Source organism: Oreochromis aureus, linkage group 19, assembly GCF_013358895.1.
Source record: "Oreochromis aureus strain Israel breed Guangdong linkage group 19, ZZ_aureus, whole genome shotgun sequence".
Lineage (NCBI taxonomy): Eukaryota > Metazoa > Chordata > Actinopteri > Cichliformes > Cichlidae > Oreochromis > Oreochromis aureus.
Window position 1 is genome coordinate 29643257 of NC_052960.1, and position 15039 is coordinate 29658295.

Sequence of the window (15039 nt, forward strand, 5' to 3'; positions counted from 1 at the left end):
TTGTACATCACACCGCAGCATAAGCATTCAACAGTCCTGCTAATGTTTTCACACACACCATGTTGGGGGTGTGGTTCGTTGAGAGGAAGAGGAGTGAAGGGGTGCTGAAGTATTGTGGTTAGCGCAGGACGGTCAACATCAGCTGGAGCTTTTGGAGTTTCCTCCTACAGTCTAATGTTAGGTTAACTGGTTGATTCTATATCATTATACGTAAGGTAATACTAGTGCTAACTGGCAGGCATGTTAATTAAATCAAAATACCATTACCAGTTACACAGAAAATTACAACCGTGACAGCACTTTATTGTATCAGTGAATTAATGGAAACACCATTTTTACTTGTTTTATAAAACATGTACATAGCGCATTGTATACATTTACTCTCCCATAAATGCACATCACCTCAAAACTTTAAAACTGTACTGCTACATTACAGTAATACTAAAGTAGCACAAAGCAACATACAAAGCATGTCACATAACTCAGCAGAAGCACGGTAAGACACCACATACAAGGACAGGACTCCCCTCTGAAGGTGATGCAAAATGATGCACATCCACAGCGGTATTTAATGCGTTCTACTTTCGACTCACTTTCAAGAAATTCCACCATGTAGATTTTGTTTAATCATGCTGATCAACACAAACGAACGCGAGTGATCACATACCTGATGAAGTCTGATTATGAAATCATTACATAAAATAAAAAGGTTTTGCTTAAATTAAAAAAAACAAACAAACCAAAGTCATGAAAAACTTGGTGATGTGGTGGTTAGCACTGTTGCCTCACAGCAAAAATGTTCTAGCTTTGAATCCGCTGTTTGGCTGGGGCCTGTCTGGTGTTTTCACGGGTTCTCTCCCGGCACTCCAGCTTCCTTCACATCCAAAGACTGTGATTAAGTTAATTGGTGTGTTAGCCCTGTAATAGACAGGGCGTGTGCCATCTGTTTCCCTGTGACAACTGGGAGAGCTTCAGCCCACCCAACAATGAATGGATAAGCAGAAGAAAATTGATGGACCTATTTTCAAGCAGACATTTGGAGATTTACTGAAACTGCACTTTAACATGACTCCCAACTGTAAAATTGTATGACTTAACTAATGTGTGCCTATCTACCCAAAATGTTAGTAATAGGAACACAAATTGTTGGCGCACTACCAGGAAAAAAAACATATGAAGATGGTTAAGGCCACATTAAGACAAAAAATATTATTGATCATTTTGAAAATAAAGCCAAAATTCTATTCCAGAAATTCAAGGAAAAAAGTGGAAATACTATTTTGAGAAATGTTGAGCTTACAGTTGTTTCAAGGCAAACTGCTGCTATACCCTTTGCAAAATGTCTTGTGTAGATGAGTTAGTGAAATCATACCTCAGAGTCAGTTTTAGTTCCAAGGAAATGATTTAAACTCAGTGTGGTGATGGGTATAAGGAGGTGAAGAAGGCGGTGCAGAGCGTTGCATCTGGTCAGAAGGGGAAAAAAACACACAAACATGGAAGAGTTGATCGGATTTGTGCAAAATGAAATGTTGCCAGTGGACAGGATATCGATGGTTACTCCCTCATGCAGTAAAGAGGATGACAAGACAGTTGATCGGTTTGTGTCACTAACTCATCTACATGAGGCTGTTTGTACAGGGTATAGCAGCCTTGAAACCACTGCATCTCTACATTTCGACGTATTTCAACTTTATTCTCAAAATGATCGATAATAATTTTTTTCTTAATGTGGTCCCTTTTTTCGAGCATTTCCACAATTGTCCTGCTCAGTGTTCCACATAAGTGAAGGGAGATAACAACGCTGTCATTACTTTCCTGCCCTGTGGGTGGCGCCTTTTCAGAGGGTCGATGAAGTTTAGACGCTAAAAAAAATCTGCTGGCTCCCGAGATCGAGAACGCGCTCTGAGTCGCTTCCCCAGCATGTGTTTACTCCTAAAAGTTCCTGTCACTGTACTAGCAGGAATATGTCTGCTGTAACGCCTCCTGTAAATGGCCGACATGTTTCTCATCGACGTGAGTTAGAAGAGCTACCAACGGAAAACCGGAGAAGACTGCATATTCCTCCGCCTGTCCAGAGTGGAAGGCAGGCACCACTGCACAGCCAGCGGCACCGGGTAAAGCGGCCGAGCGGCGTTTGTCGAGCTAGCTGTAGCCGCCTTTTTCAGATTTCATGCTAACATTGTGGCAAACAGGGCCGAGTTGTCAAGATCTGGGAGCGGTTTCACCGTGTCGGCTCAGCCTGCCGTCAGGGTTAACTTTGTTTCTAAGGTTTATCTGTTGTCCAAACGTAAACGCTTCAGCCAGATTCCATCCAGATGTTATTTTATTCGAAGAAGTAAGCGGCAGAAAAGGAGCAGCGGACAGGACAGGATGGTCATATAACTTAAGTCGGGATATTATAGAAAACATGTAATATCATACAGTATGAAGTTAACGATCCCGTTTCATCTTTTAAGACGCATTGCTTTGTGTCTGTGGGCAGCCTTTCAGAACATTGATCATTGAACCCACAGTAAACTTGATCGGTCAAAGTGCACCAGTGGCAGTGGGCCCTGTGTTACTTTAAATATCATTAATCCTTATTAACTAATCCTTATTTCTGCCATTTAATAAAGAAAACTGCAGCTATTGTGGTGTTATTAGTTTAGTCATCGAGTTTTTAATCGACTAATGTACTTATCGGATAAGAAACACTGCTGCCGTATTAATGAGCAACGATAAATATTCAAAAGTGGAAAAACAGGTATTTCAAAAATGATCTGCTCATTTTTTTGTGTTTTGGAAATGTGTTTTAAAATTTCACTGCAGCCAACATCTGTCAAAGAAGCATTTAATATTTTACAGAATACACTTTCCTAATGCAAAATTAAATAGATGATCTCTAATAATAGGAGGCAAACACAGCCCTGACAGCAGTGTGTCTGCTGGATGATGTGTTTTTGTGTCTGCATGTTTAATGAGAGAGTTATCAACACTCTGAAGTCTGTGCTGCTGAAAACGGATGTTGTAATGGTGTAGATGTTAATAATTAATGTTAATAATAATTCAGTGTCCAACCTAACAGCCCCGGGTCAGTGGCTCAGAGCCCATGTACATTTGTATTGGCCTGTAGAAAGAAAAAAAAGCCTTTTATTTTTATATTTTTTAAAACATTTGCTCTCTGTGGTGTAGGAGGACCCTGGTTCCACGTTAAACTCTCATCATCACTGCTGCTGTTGAGTTTTCAGTCTTTCTGTTGAGAAACTGGTGGGCTCTTTATCCACATTTTCATTGTTGCAGGTCTATATTTGATCGTTGGCGCTATACAGTGATGCAGTGAAACAATGAATTTTTACAATCAAGTTATTCCAAGTACTCGATGAATCAGCCCTACGTTATGCTTGAGATGAGTTTTCTTCTATCTGAACTATAAATGTGATGCTTTTTCACACAAGTGCAGACATGGAAATGTAAGCTCGTATGTAGATGTGGTACGTGCAAGTAAGCAAAGCTTTGATTTGCTTGGCAAAGGTCCATTAAATAATCTTACTGTTTGAGTGCAGTCTTGCCCTCAGTAGATGTGACTGTGTTTGGTAGGGACTGAACCCGGGCCTCACAGCATGCTGTATTTTTTTCCCATCTTGTCACCACTGGTTACATCTGTAATGAGTGTTTCCCACAGAATTCTGTAGCATTTGGAGCATTACCAAAGGCCGGGGCCGACCACAGACACTCTTTAATTCATTATAAATACTACCACATAATCGTCATAGTAATTTGTATCTTCCTAGATGAATGGATTCATTAAGCTTTGAATTGTATCTAAAGGGACACTTACTTTATCCTCATCCAAACAAACAAGAACACACATAATCGTGTTTGATCAGCATGCCACTGTGTTGGTTTGTCTCTAGAAATGCCACGCAGGAATGAAGTTTTAGTTTAACTTGTCCAATCTTGTCGAGTCTTACTAGTCCTACAGGTTGGTTTGCCATCTTGGGTGTGATGCTGCCTTTATGGAATCTGAACTGATAAAAAGTGGACTGTATTAGAACTGTGCAGCACAAACAGAGTAATTTTGTAGGACAAACCTTTAGACAGCACAAAAATGGGGGCTCTGCTAACTTGCTTGACTTTCTTTAAATTATAACGGAGCATCTTTTTTACGATGCAGCAGTATTGGTCGAAAAAAGTACCGTGTTGACCAATCAAAAAATGATATGGCAACGTGGCATCTAGTTGTTAAGAAACGGGGGGAAGTTTTAGGAGTGACGGCGGTGTTTCTGAGATGTGAGAGATTTGAGACGTTTAGCGCAAATCTTGTGTAGTTAGTGTGTAGTTAGTGTGTAGTGTAGTCAATAGTTTTGTTGTGTGTGTCAGAACAATGAGGCGGCTGCTGAATGTTACAGGTGTTACAGCTCCTGTTGTCAGGCCTGCAGGTATCAGGCTGTTGTTCTCCTTTATCTCATAGTGGACAGAAATTATCTTTTGGAGTGGCACAAATAATTTGTGTGGCATCAGATTTGATGCAGAACAGCTGATTGTTCTGTAAATAGTTTGAAATGTTTATTTAAAAACGCCTTGGCTGCATTAAAAAAAATAAATAGCTGCAAAAAACTTTGTTGTTTGCCAAACTGAGTTACTTTTTTGAAGTAGTAACTATATAATTAATTGCCCAACATTGGTCATTATATGCTGTATTTTGCAGACAGAGTTATAGGACTCTCCCAGACCACAGACTCATGATACAAGTCAGAGCTTTATGAAAAAAAAGAAAAGAAAGAAAGTTTTGTTTTCAAAATTGGAGTTCAAGTTATTTTTACTTCCAATAGTGTTAACATACTACACAGGTCATGAACAGGATTTTTTACATTTTCATTGTAAGTGGGCTAAAGCAGTTAATTAAAAGTAGTCTAACATAAATGTAAACACTGTAATTTGATTATTTTAATAAACCATGTAACTTGGATGGATTCGACGCTGGCATGACCACAGTGCACACGTCTGATGTCGCTCACAGTGGTCCAAGGGACGCTCAGGGAGTTTGTGTGTTCGCTCAGACACATGAAATATTTGAGGGAACATTGGTGGAAACATTATGGGTTCGCAGAGTCAGACGTGGATCAAATATTGTGCAGTATTTTGAAGTTCACTAAACATAGATGTTTACATTTTTCATTTATTTTTTGTATTGCAAACATTTGCACTGTAATCAGTAGAGATGGACCGATCCGATATTACATATCGGTCAGATACTGACCTAAATTACAGGATCGGATATCGGAGAAAAATAAAAAATGTAATCCGATCCATTAAATGTCAAAAAAGCACCTCACAAAACTTGCGACACGGCGTAACTCGGCTCATAACCGTAGCACGTCAGAGCAGTATGCATCACGTGATAGAGCGGCTGTGTGTATTTGTAGCCTCGCTACCAAACCAGCATTTCATCTCCGAGGAAGTTCTCCCAGAGAGAAGTAAAGCAAGTGTGTAAGTTCATCTCTGAATGTTTGTAAAGCGTTCCCACGTTAAGATTAACAACCGATATATGGAGCGACTGCCTCTCTCTCTCCCTCACCTTCCTGCTGCTACTTCAATCATGAAACTGATCAATGATCAGCTGATCGGCTTTTCTGTCGCGAGTCCGTCTCTCTTCTTTGTTTTTGGCCCACTTTGCACCAGAAAGAGGAAACCAGCGGCTGAACAACAGCAGCACGTTTAAGCTTGATAAGCTGTTGTTAGAATTTATTTAATATTACTTTCTACACCAGGATCCTTTTCTACGTAGCTGACGGCTGGTAACTGTGCAGGGGCGGATCTAGCAAAGTTTAGCCAGGGGCCGATAGGGCATGAACAGGGAAAAGGGGCACAAAGACATACTTTTCTTTCTTATTCTCATTTAAAATGTCGAGCTTTTAATAAATAATTATCTGAATCTTACACCCAAAGTTTTAATCTGATGTAAAATGTATAGAAGTCCATTACTGTATATAGTAACTGTTAAGTCTAATGTACCCTAGTAAGCTATAGTACTTTTTCCTTTGGGAAGATACCATCTGTGCAGTCTGCAATTCTGTTTAAGAAAGATGTTAAATCTATTTAATTATTCTTGAAAAATAATTGATTTCTGTGCATTTTTTTTCACCCTGCATCAAATTAAAGTTGATTACATCGATTAAGCATCATGAGGTGGAGGGTGGGGGTGGTTCCCTTTTTTTTTTTTTTTCTGGGAGTTTGCAACCCTATTAATTAGGTTGCTTAATATTTCTGCTAAGTACTCTTTAAAATACCAGAATAGGGAGGATGGAGTAGGTTTAAGTTTATTAGATTGATCAGTGTTGCTGAACTATGAAATATTTTGGGCGCAGTGTATTTTTTACATACAGGTATAACAGAATAGCTTTAGTGTTGTTGTTTATTTAAACTTGAGTATGAACTTATACAAAATGCAGCAATATATTAAAAAACAGTTTTATTGATTAAAAAACACACTATATCGGATTCATATCGGTATCGGCAGATATCCAAATTTATGATATCGGTATCGGACATTTCATTTCATTTCTTTATTTCACACATGGTTCAACAGTTTTTCTTTTCCTACATACAAAACCTCCTTCCCTTAATATGACACTGCACCCATGGGTGAAAAGGACCAGGAAGAAGAATAAATTCTTTTTAGCACCTGCCCCCTATCTGCAATCCAAATATTATTACAAGAGGGCGCCAATAACCCCCAAAAAACCCTCTAACATGTAACTTTTTGTAACACTGCAAAACTAAACAACAAATCAAAATAATCAGCAATATACAGCATTAAATGGCAATGAGAATTTTTTTTTCTTTTTTTCTTCCACGTTTAGCCCAAATTACTTTCATGTTCTTCATATTGATTTATCCTTTTAAATATGTAACACATTTTAAAACGGTGCATGTTTGTACAACTCTTAAGATTATCTTCGAGAGAATTCCATATTCTTATGCCTTTGACTGTCGGACACATTTGCCTTTGTGTGGTCCTAGCAAACTTATGCTTAAAGTCAAACTTCCTCCTACTGTCCCCACTTCCTGAACACAATACAAACAAACTTTGTAACTTAAGAGGTAATGTATTATTTTTTGCCTTGCACATGAATAATAATGTCTGTAATTTCACTAAGTCTTCAAATTTCAACAATTTCGATTTTATAAACAATTTATTTGTATGTTCTCTATATTTAACATTATGAACCATTCGTACCATTTTCTTCTGTAACAAATATAGAGGATGTATATAAGTCGCATATGTATCCCCCACACCTCAGCACAATAACTGAGATAGGGGAAAATTAATGAGAAATATAAAATACGCATTGCCTTATAATCTAGTATATCTCTGACATTACCCAGAATATAAATATTTTTAACCATCTTTTTTCTAACATGTTCAATATGAGATTTCCATTTTAATTTATCATCCAATACTACCCCCAAAAAACGGAGTTCAGTAACTCTCTCAATCGGAACTCCATCCATGGACAGAATTACTTCATCCTCTTTTACCCGATTTCCAAAAATCATAAATTTCGTTTTTGTCAAGTTCAAAGATAATTTGTTTACATCAAACCATTTTTTAAGTTTTTCCATTTCAGAAACCATTGATTCAGCCAATTCTTTATTTATTCAATACATAAAAAAGTGGTATCGTGCCATCTCTAGTAATCAGTAGTTGCACACTATTTTATATTATTTTTTGACAATCTTTAAAGCCATTATTCAATACATTGTTATTGTTAAATAAATATCGTCAAATAATCGAGATCTCAATTTCAGTGAAAATAATCGTGATTATCATTTTTGCCATAATCGAGCAGCCCTATGTCTATGTATAGTTTAACATTTTTATTTACGTTTGCTATTCATCTGTCCACAAGTTGAATTATTCCGAGTAAAACTAACCTCTGAGGTCAAGTGTGCACATACTCGTTCCTCACAATATTTCTTTTCATTTCTTTCACTTACTTAGTCGAGTAAGTGACTGACAAAAATCTTCACAATCACACATTTTCTTACCCAATATATTACAGGATGTACTATAAGCTGTCTTACATTTCAAACAAGTTTTACATTAATTTACCTTCCATCTGAATTTAGGAATTCGTAAATATAACTTTGTCTCCACAGACTGATGTCAGCCAGAACCGCCCTCGAACTGATCCCAGTGCAACATGGTCCCGCACAGATGACCCCAGTACCAGAGAGCCTCTGTTGGACGACTGTGAGCGAATGGGGACTCTGTTTGGTTCGCTCAACAAGTGTCTGCGGGGAATGGGCTTCAGCCAGATGTACTTTGGGGACAAAACAGTGGAGCCTGTCGTGATCGTCTTCTTCTGGCTGCTGCTCTGGTTCCTGGGCATCCAGGCCTTAGGACTGGTGGGAACTCTGTGTATTATCATCATCTACATCCAGAAGTAATGTTGATGATTTGAGTGATGCTTGCTGAAACTCTGCAGGGGCCTGTACTTATACACTCTTGGTGATTTATGATGCTTTATAATTCTGCAAGTGATTGTTCATCTGGAGCCTTCACTTGCTTTCCACAGTTGATGCAAACAATGGAGACTGATTAAAGAAAAAAAAAACAGCACAGAGTCAGATTAATGGATTTGATCGTCTACTGCAGAGGAGGCTGCGTCAGTTTGGGGTATTTTTGTGGCTGGTTTGATTGCATGCACATTTATATTCATGTACATTTTTGGGAGAAATATTAAATGAATCCCACAAACATGATTCACTAATGTTTGCAGTGCACAGTTCACTGTGAATTGTGTTGAATTTAATACTGGAAGTGTCTCATTTTGGGCCTGATGTGGTTGTGATGGTGTGTCTTTATTTGGACAGAGAAGGGCTGATTTATCGAGTGCATGAGTGATGTAGAGGCCTTCATGCTGTGAGCACAGTAGCTGAGCTCTGTCTCATCGTGCTTCACTGAGTCCGCACTCGGCATCCACACATTTCTGCATCAGAGGGTAGGGCTGTGCGATATGACCAAAATCTCATATCCCGATATTAAGACATCTATCGTCCGATAACGATATAAATCACAAAAATGTAATATTTTCTGTAAATTCTGTGAATGTTGGGCAGCTCAACTTGCGTGAAGTGTTTCCAGCTGGGCGTCGCATACCTGGAGTCGAGTGTTTTAACTGATGCATGAAACGATACATTTTTAGACATAGGTTGTAACGGCCGCCGTTTTCTTTGTGAGTATTTATTACACAGCGTGCTGCGGGGAAAAGCCTGTTCTAACGTTTGAGTCTAAGGTTTATTTTTAGCACCTGACGGCTCTTTTTGCTTCTCATCCGTAAATACTCTGCATCTTTCACGTGATTCAGTTTATTTTGAAAAGTCTCAACAGGATCTTGAGCTTTATTGTGAAAGGTTTATGTGGAAAATAAACAAGCGGACACGAGGTGGTTTTACCGTCGTTGTTGCTAACGACAACCCATAAAAACAAGCGCTTGTCTGTCTGTAGTGTGGTTATATTAAATACAAGAGAAAGAGAGAACTTTAGGAAATTAATATAGCCACTACAGTGACCATCAAAATAATGAAAAAATATTGCCGTAAACAGTTTATTTTGCGACACCACGAAACAAACGATAGCGTAAAATGAAACGATAGACGTTTTTATATCGTCATCCGATATATATCGTTATATCGAACAGCCCTATCAGAGGGACAGAGGAGGAGAATCCCGATGCATGGAAGTTACAGTGGCCTGATGGGCTTCCAGTGTTTCAAAGATCATTCCACAATGACACAATCTGTTGTGTGTTTTCTCAGTCTGCACAAATATGGCAACTGTTTTCTTTCTTTCTGGTTTTACAGTTATGAAGCAAACTGTCACATTGGAAATTACATTTCAATGATGTCACGATGTGAGTTCACGCATCGAGTGTGACGATATGGAATTTTGACTTTGATGCATACCTGCACCCTCACACTGCCTGCTGAAAACAAACAGTGTTGTGCATATTTAAAAGTAACAGTAACATGAACAACTTAGCTGTTATGCTCAGATTTCAGGTTTATATGGTGGAATTGTAATAACAGCGCTCTCCTCTGGTTGAATCCTGCACTACACCTAGCCTGTCAGATTTATGCAGAGAATAGCTGTCAGCCGCCATGACCACACAGTGCATTGTCCGTTCTAACAGAATTTGCCTTGATATCATTTATCTAAATTGCCATTGAACTTTGAACTCCCATCAGCGCATTTGAAGAATTAATCGGTCATGCTAATAGTAAACAGTCCATAATCCCCTGATATGGTGTCATTGCCAGAAACACCTTTAGTCTCCTTTGCAATGATTCTGCAGGATTTTATTAGATGGTTAAATTTATTTGAATAGATTTAAAGTGAATATCATTAATGGAGTGCTGTCATCCACCCACACTATGTGGCAATGTTGGAACAGCGAGAGCTGCATAGTATGACATGCATGCTGCTATGAAAAGGAGAGCAAAGAGGAGACACTGAAAAGTTTATTTCCCACCTCCAGGATGACAAGAAGAGAACACACAGTTCACCACAATGTAATCAGTGTACTTAAGAGCAAGGCTATCTAACTGAGCAGGTAATGATTTGAGTGGTTCTGGAGTTTTTTTCTTTAACTTGAAAGTGGTTCATGGAAAAATTAAGCTAGCATGATACACTGGCTAACTTTGAGGACAGTAGAACCATATAACTCCTGCCCCACGCAGCTGATCAGAGCCACTGCATGGTCTCTCTGTGGGCAGTCGAGTAGTGTCCTTTCACCTCAGTCTTCCCCTTTGTGTTTGCTGGTGTGGTAGAGCCACTGTGAACATCAGGCCAGGATTTTAGAAGTTCCTAAACTGGAACAAATAATTTACTGCCATTCTAAATGTGATAATGAAGATATCGTTATTTTGTTAAACACAAGTGTGTGACAGCGTGTTCAGCTGAAATCCTAACATCATACACTTTAATGTGTGCTGTGCAAACTAATCTGTGATCTCTCGGGTTTCCAAAGAGAAGTACTGAAAGTAGCCAAAAGCTGAATGCTTAAAACAGCAAATGCTGATGTGAGTAAACCCTGGACTCACTTTTGTTCTTGTCTCAGGTTGTTTAAGTGTATTTGTGTTCAAACGTGCAGGTGTCTACATTAACTACACTCTAATCATGGGGAATACATGATCACAGATGGTAACCTGATTTCCAAGGGCCATGCTACATCTGTCCTTCCTTTAAGATGCTGCAATCAGTTATTTTCAAAATAAATTATTTTTCATAAAGCATTTGCACTGACACTGACAAGGAAACATGTCATCTAATGATATTCCAGTGTATTAATAAAAATGTTTTTAAAAATATTCTGTGGTTGTACTGTGTTTAAAAAAAAAGTTATTCCCAAAAAGTAACAAATTACTTTACTTTACTTAAAAAAACAAAAGGAATCACACTGTGTAGAAAGTAATTTGTTACATTAGTTCCATCATATTTTTGTTACTTGGCAACTTAATATGGAAAGGTTTCTGTATGCCATTAAAAAGCAGAAGCTTGCAGTAAGTCTGTAGGTCTGTAAGACTAGAAAGAGATCAAAGTGCCAGTACATTGCGAGACCATACACTCTGTTTGAGCATCGAGCTGCATCTGAGGGTCTCTTCCTGCTGATCTTGGTTTGGATGTCAGGTCAGCATGTTCTCTTTGCAGGTGCTTGCAGAACTTCAGTGTCATGTTTTGCAACAGTAGGTGTTTCTGCACTGGCACATAATGTGATAATAAGGTATATTATTATCACATTCTTTTTCATTTGTGTAATAACTGACTGTAACACTCACGTCTGCTGTCCTCCAAAGCAGTACATCACTGCCACTTGAACGAGCTGAGCTCAGGCAGTTGTTGCAAACGTTTCCCTTATAAACCCCAAGAGATCATTTCTTTTCTATGCATCTGTCATTCAGATTATTAGTACAGCAATGTTTTATATTGTTACATTATTGATAAATGTAATGCATTTATAGTTCAGCTGTGTTGCACTGGTTATAAATATTTTTTAAACTGTAAAATTTGCAACATGTACATCTAGTATCCATATTGTTAGAGGGCCCCTAACACAGACTTCCTTTCCAAATCCAAATCTTGCACTCATTTAGATTTTTATGAATAGGTAATTTAGCTGAAATCTGTATGCAACAATCCGTAGTAATCATTAGGGTAGACAGTCGGATCCATTCTACAAGTGAAACGTTATTCTTCACTTTTATGTGTGTGAGCCCACAACTACAGATTACACTTTATATCACAGTGGATGGTAATCAGCTCGTGCTAAGCTGTTAGCGTGACATACAAATAAACTATAATATAAATCTCAAATATTTGTACATCTATGGCAAATTGAAGTAAATGTGGGTGGTATTTCTGTCAAATGTACTGTTTAAAACTTTGTTTTTCATAACTGCAACATTCTGAATACAGTGGTCCCTCGCTAGGTTCACTTTTCGTGGCCTCGCTGTTTCGCGGATTTTTTGGGGTGTGCAATTTTGCATGTTTGTTTTTGTTTGTTTTGTGTTTTTTACAGCACATTGTGTTCTGCGTCCTGATTGGCTGTGGACCATTTTCAATTAATCTCGTGCCGTGTCTCCTGTACAGCACAGGATGCGTTCAGCTTGTCAAATTTACATAAATCTTCGCTAGCAGAAGACAACAAACACAACAGTGTCGACGTCAAAGGATTATAAGGCGCACTAAGTGAAACCAAACAGTCAGATAAGTCAAAGTTTACTCATTCTTCTTGCTTCCTCCACTTCCGTACCATTGATTCATTAATGATTCATTAATGTTGAATTCTCTGGCAGCTGCTCTATTCCCATGTTGTGGACCTGAAAACAGGGTTTGATCTTTGGTTTCATTCTATACTGGACTTATTTTCCTACGGTTTGAACTTTTAGTGTTTAAACGAGAGAAAAGTGTGAAAATGTTCATGCCTGTCTGAGAAAAGTGTATAAAGTGTGTAGTGAGGGGTTTTACAGCCTTAAAACATCTATAATAATTGTAAAATATAAAGTTCGCTACTTCGCGGATTTCACCTATTTTTAGAACGTAACACCCGTGATAAACGAGGGAACTGTAATTGCAGTATTCTGAAAGTATAACTGGTTATTCAGCTGCTAAAACGTTTACTGTGATCTAACAGATTCCAAAGTGGTCTTTCTCAAATGAATAAATTCGTCATGGACTTCTTTGCAATGATCTTTTCAACATTTTCATCTTTCATGTAGTAAATATACAGGTATTTTTGAAGCCAACGTGACCCAAACAATATTTCTACCGTATTAGTTTCTGGTCCCTTCTTGTAATAAAGTCCAAAAATTATTTCGGTTTTATACTGATGTACATTTCTAACATAATCATGATCTTTATTGTGTTTAATGTGGTGATAGCTCAATGTCTTCCTCTGAGGGAACAGGTTTGTAGAGTTTCTAAAAGCAGAAATGGAAACAGAACCTTGAGCTATCAGGGACCTCACTGGTGGAACCAGCTCCCAGTTTTAGACATCCCATTTCTACTTTTTCCAGTAGAGTTTCTCTGTAATAAAGCTTATAGTCAGGGCTGAATGAAGTGACTGTGAAGCATCTCTCAGCTATGCTACTGTAGGTTCAGGCTGGTGGGGGGACTTCCCATGGTGCACTGAGAACTAGCATAAATACAAATCTGAGGGGCTGTATCAGTGTTTCCAGATTTGGGCACAAATCACACATTTTTTATGACAACATTGAAAATGTAGCTGATCTCGAATCGAGGTCCAGGGTGTTTGTATTTGCTGATGCACTGACGGCACATCAGCTGTCAAATTTTGGTGGACATTCAAATGATCACCCACAATCCAAATCCAGTCCTATCAGGTCTGGTTGGTCCCACACTAATGAGTCAAATGACACCAAGATATTTAAAATCACGTCAGTGGTTCTCTGGGAAATGTGAACACTTTTATTGGTTTGGCTGTCAAACATCTAATACACCATGGCAGCCTTCGACTAGTCTCCCTGATGTGCAATTCTTCTGTTGCAACATAGTATTTTATTCTATTTTGTATAGTATGTTATTCTACTTTATCTTCTATTCTATTGTTTTTTCTTAGTTTTTGCTGCTTTTAACTTTAACTGTCCACTTCCTGCCATGACCAAACAAATTTCCCACGTGTGGGACTAATAAAGGTTTATCTTATCTTATCCCATCACATCAGAGGAGTCACGCCGTGGCATTCTGAAGATAAGGAAAGACATCAGATATAAACACACAGAAGCATCACAAATCCCTTTTTGGCACAACACCGGCTTTCACGGTCCTCGAGGGACGTAGCCCTTGTACTGTTTTGACTTTGCTGTGTGGGTATGTCTGTCAGTGATTTGAGTGTAATATTCCCAAATTTGTGTGTAGGCCATTTTTTCCACTTTCAATTACTTTTTAAAATTTCGTTTCCAATACCAGTTTTACCTTTTTGATGATAAGAAATGTTCTTTTTGTCTCAAATTTTGTTCCTTTGCTGTATTTTCTCTTCACACACATGCCCACTAAGTTATGGTTGATGTGATACAATTTACAGGAACGTAAATTCAGATTAAACTTTTGTGAGCTGTGCCACAGTGCTCATGTGGACAGGTTGTTCATTCTAAATGACGACAAAAAACTCTTCACGTATTAGTCAGATCTGTTGGCATAGTTACCTACCAACCAAAATGTGGTTACTGTGGATGAATTCAACATTACTTGCATTATCTGTAAGATGAGAACACACAAACACACTCAGGTCTGCTGTAGCTGCATTCTTCTAAACAGTTGGTGTGCGTATGTGCAAAAGCTCAGTATACAAATGAAGAAGTCACAACAGGAAACAGTCTTTTTGAGGATTTTTCACATTCCCAATTGCAGCAAGCTTCCTGTGTGTCATCTGATAATCCGAGAGAAAAACAAGCTTCCCACCTTCACTGTCAGGTTACAGGACATGTGACGTGTGCAGTCACAAAATGATACCAAAGATCTGCAAAAAAAAAAAA

The 15039-nt window shown here is 38.4% G+C and overlaps 1 protein-coding gene across 1 annotated transcript; it reads left to right on the plus strand.

Moving 5' to 3' along the window:
- Positions 1 to 1829: 1829 nt before the first annotated feature.
- fam241a (family with sequence similarity 241 member A) lies at positions 1830 to 8743 on the plus strand. Its single transcript, XM_031728315.2, has 2 exons — positions 1830 to 2114; positions 8143 to 8743. The coding sequence occupies exons 1-2, from the start codon at positions 1965 to 1967 to the stop codon at positions 8431 to 8433; spliced, it is 441 nt and encodes a 146-aa protein (XP_031584175.2). The 5' UTR covers positions 1830 to 1964; the 3' UTR covers positions 8434 to 8743.
- Positions 8744 to 15039: the final 6296 nt, after the last annotated feature.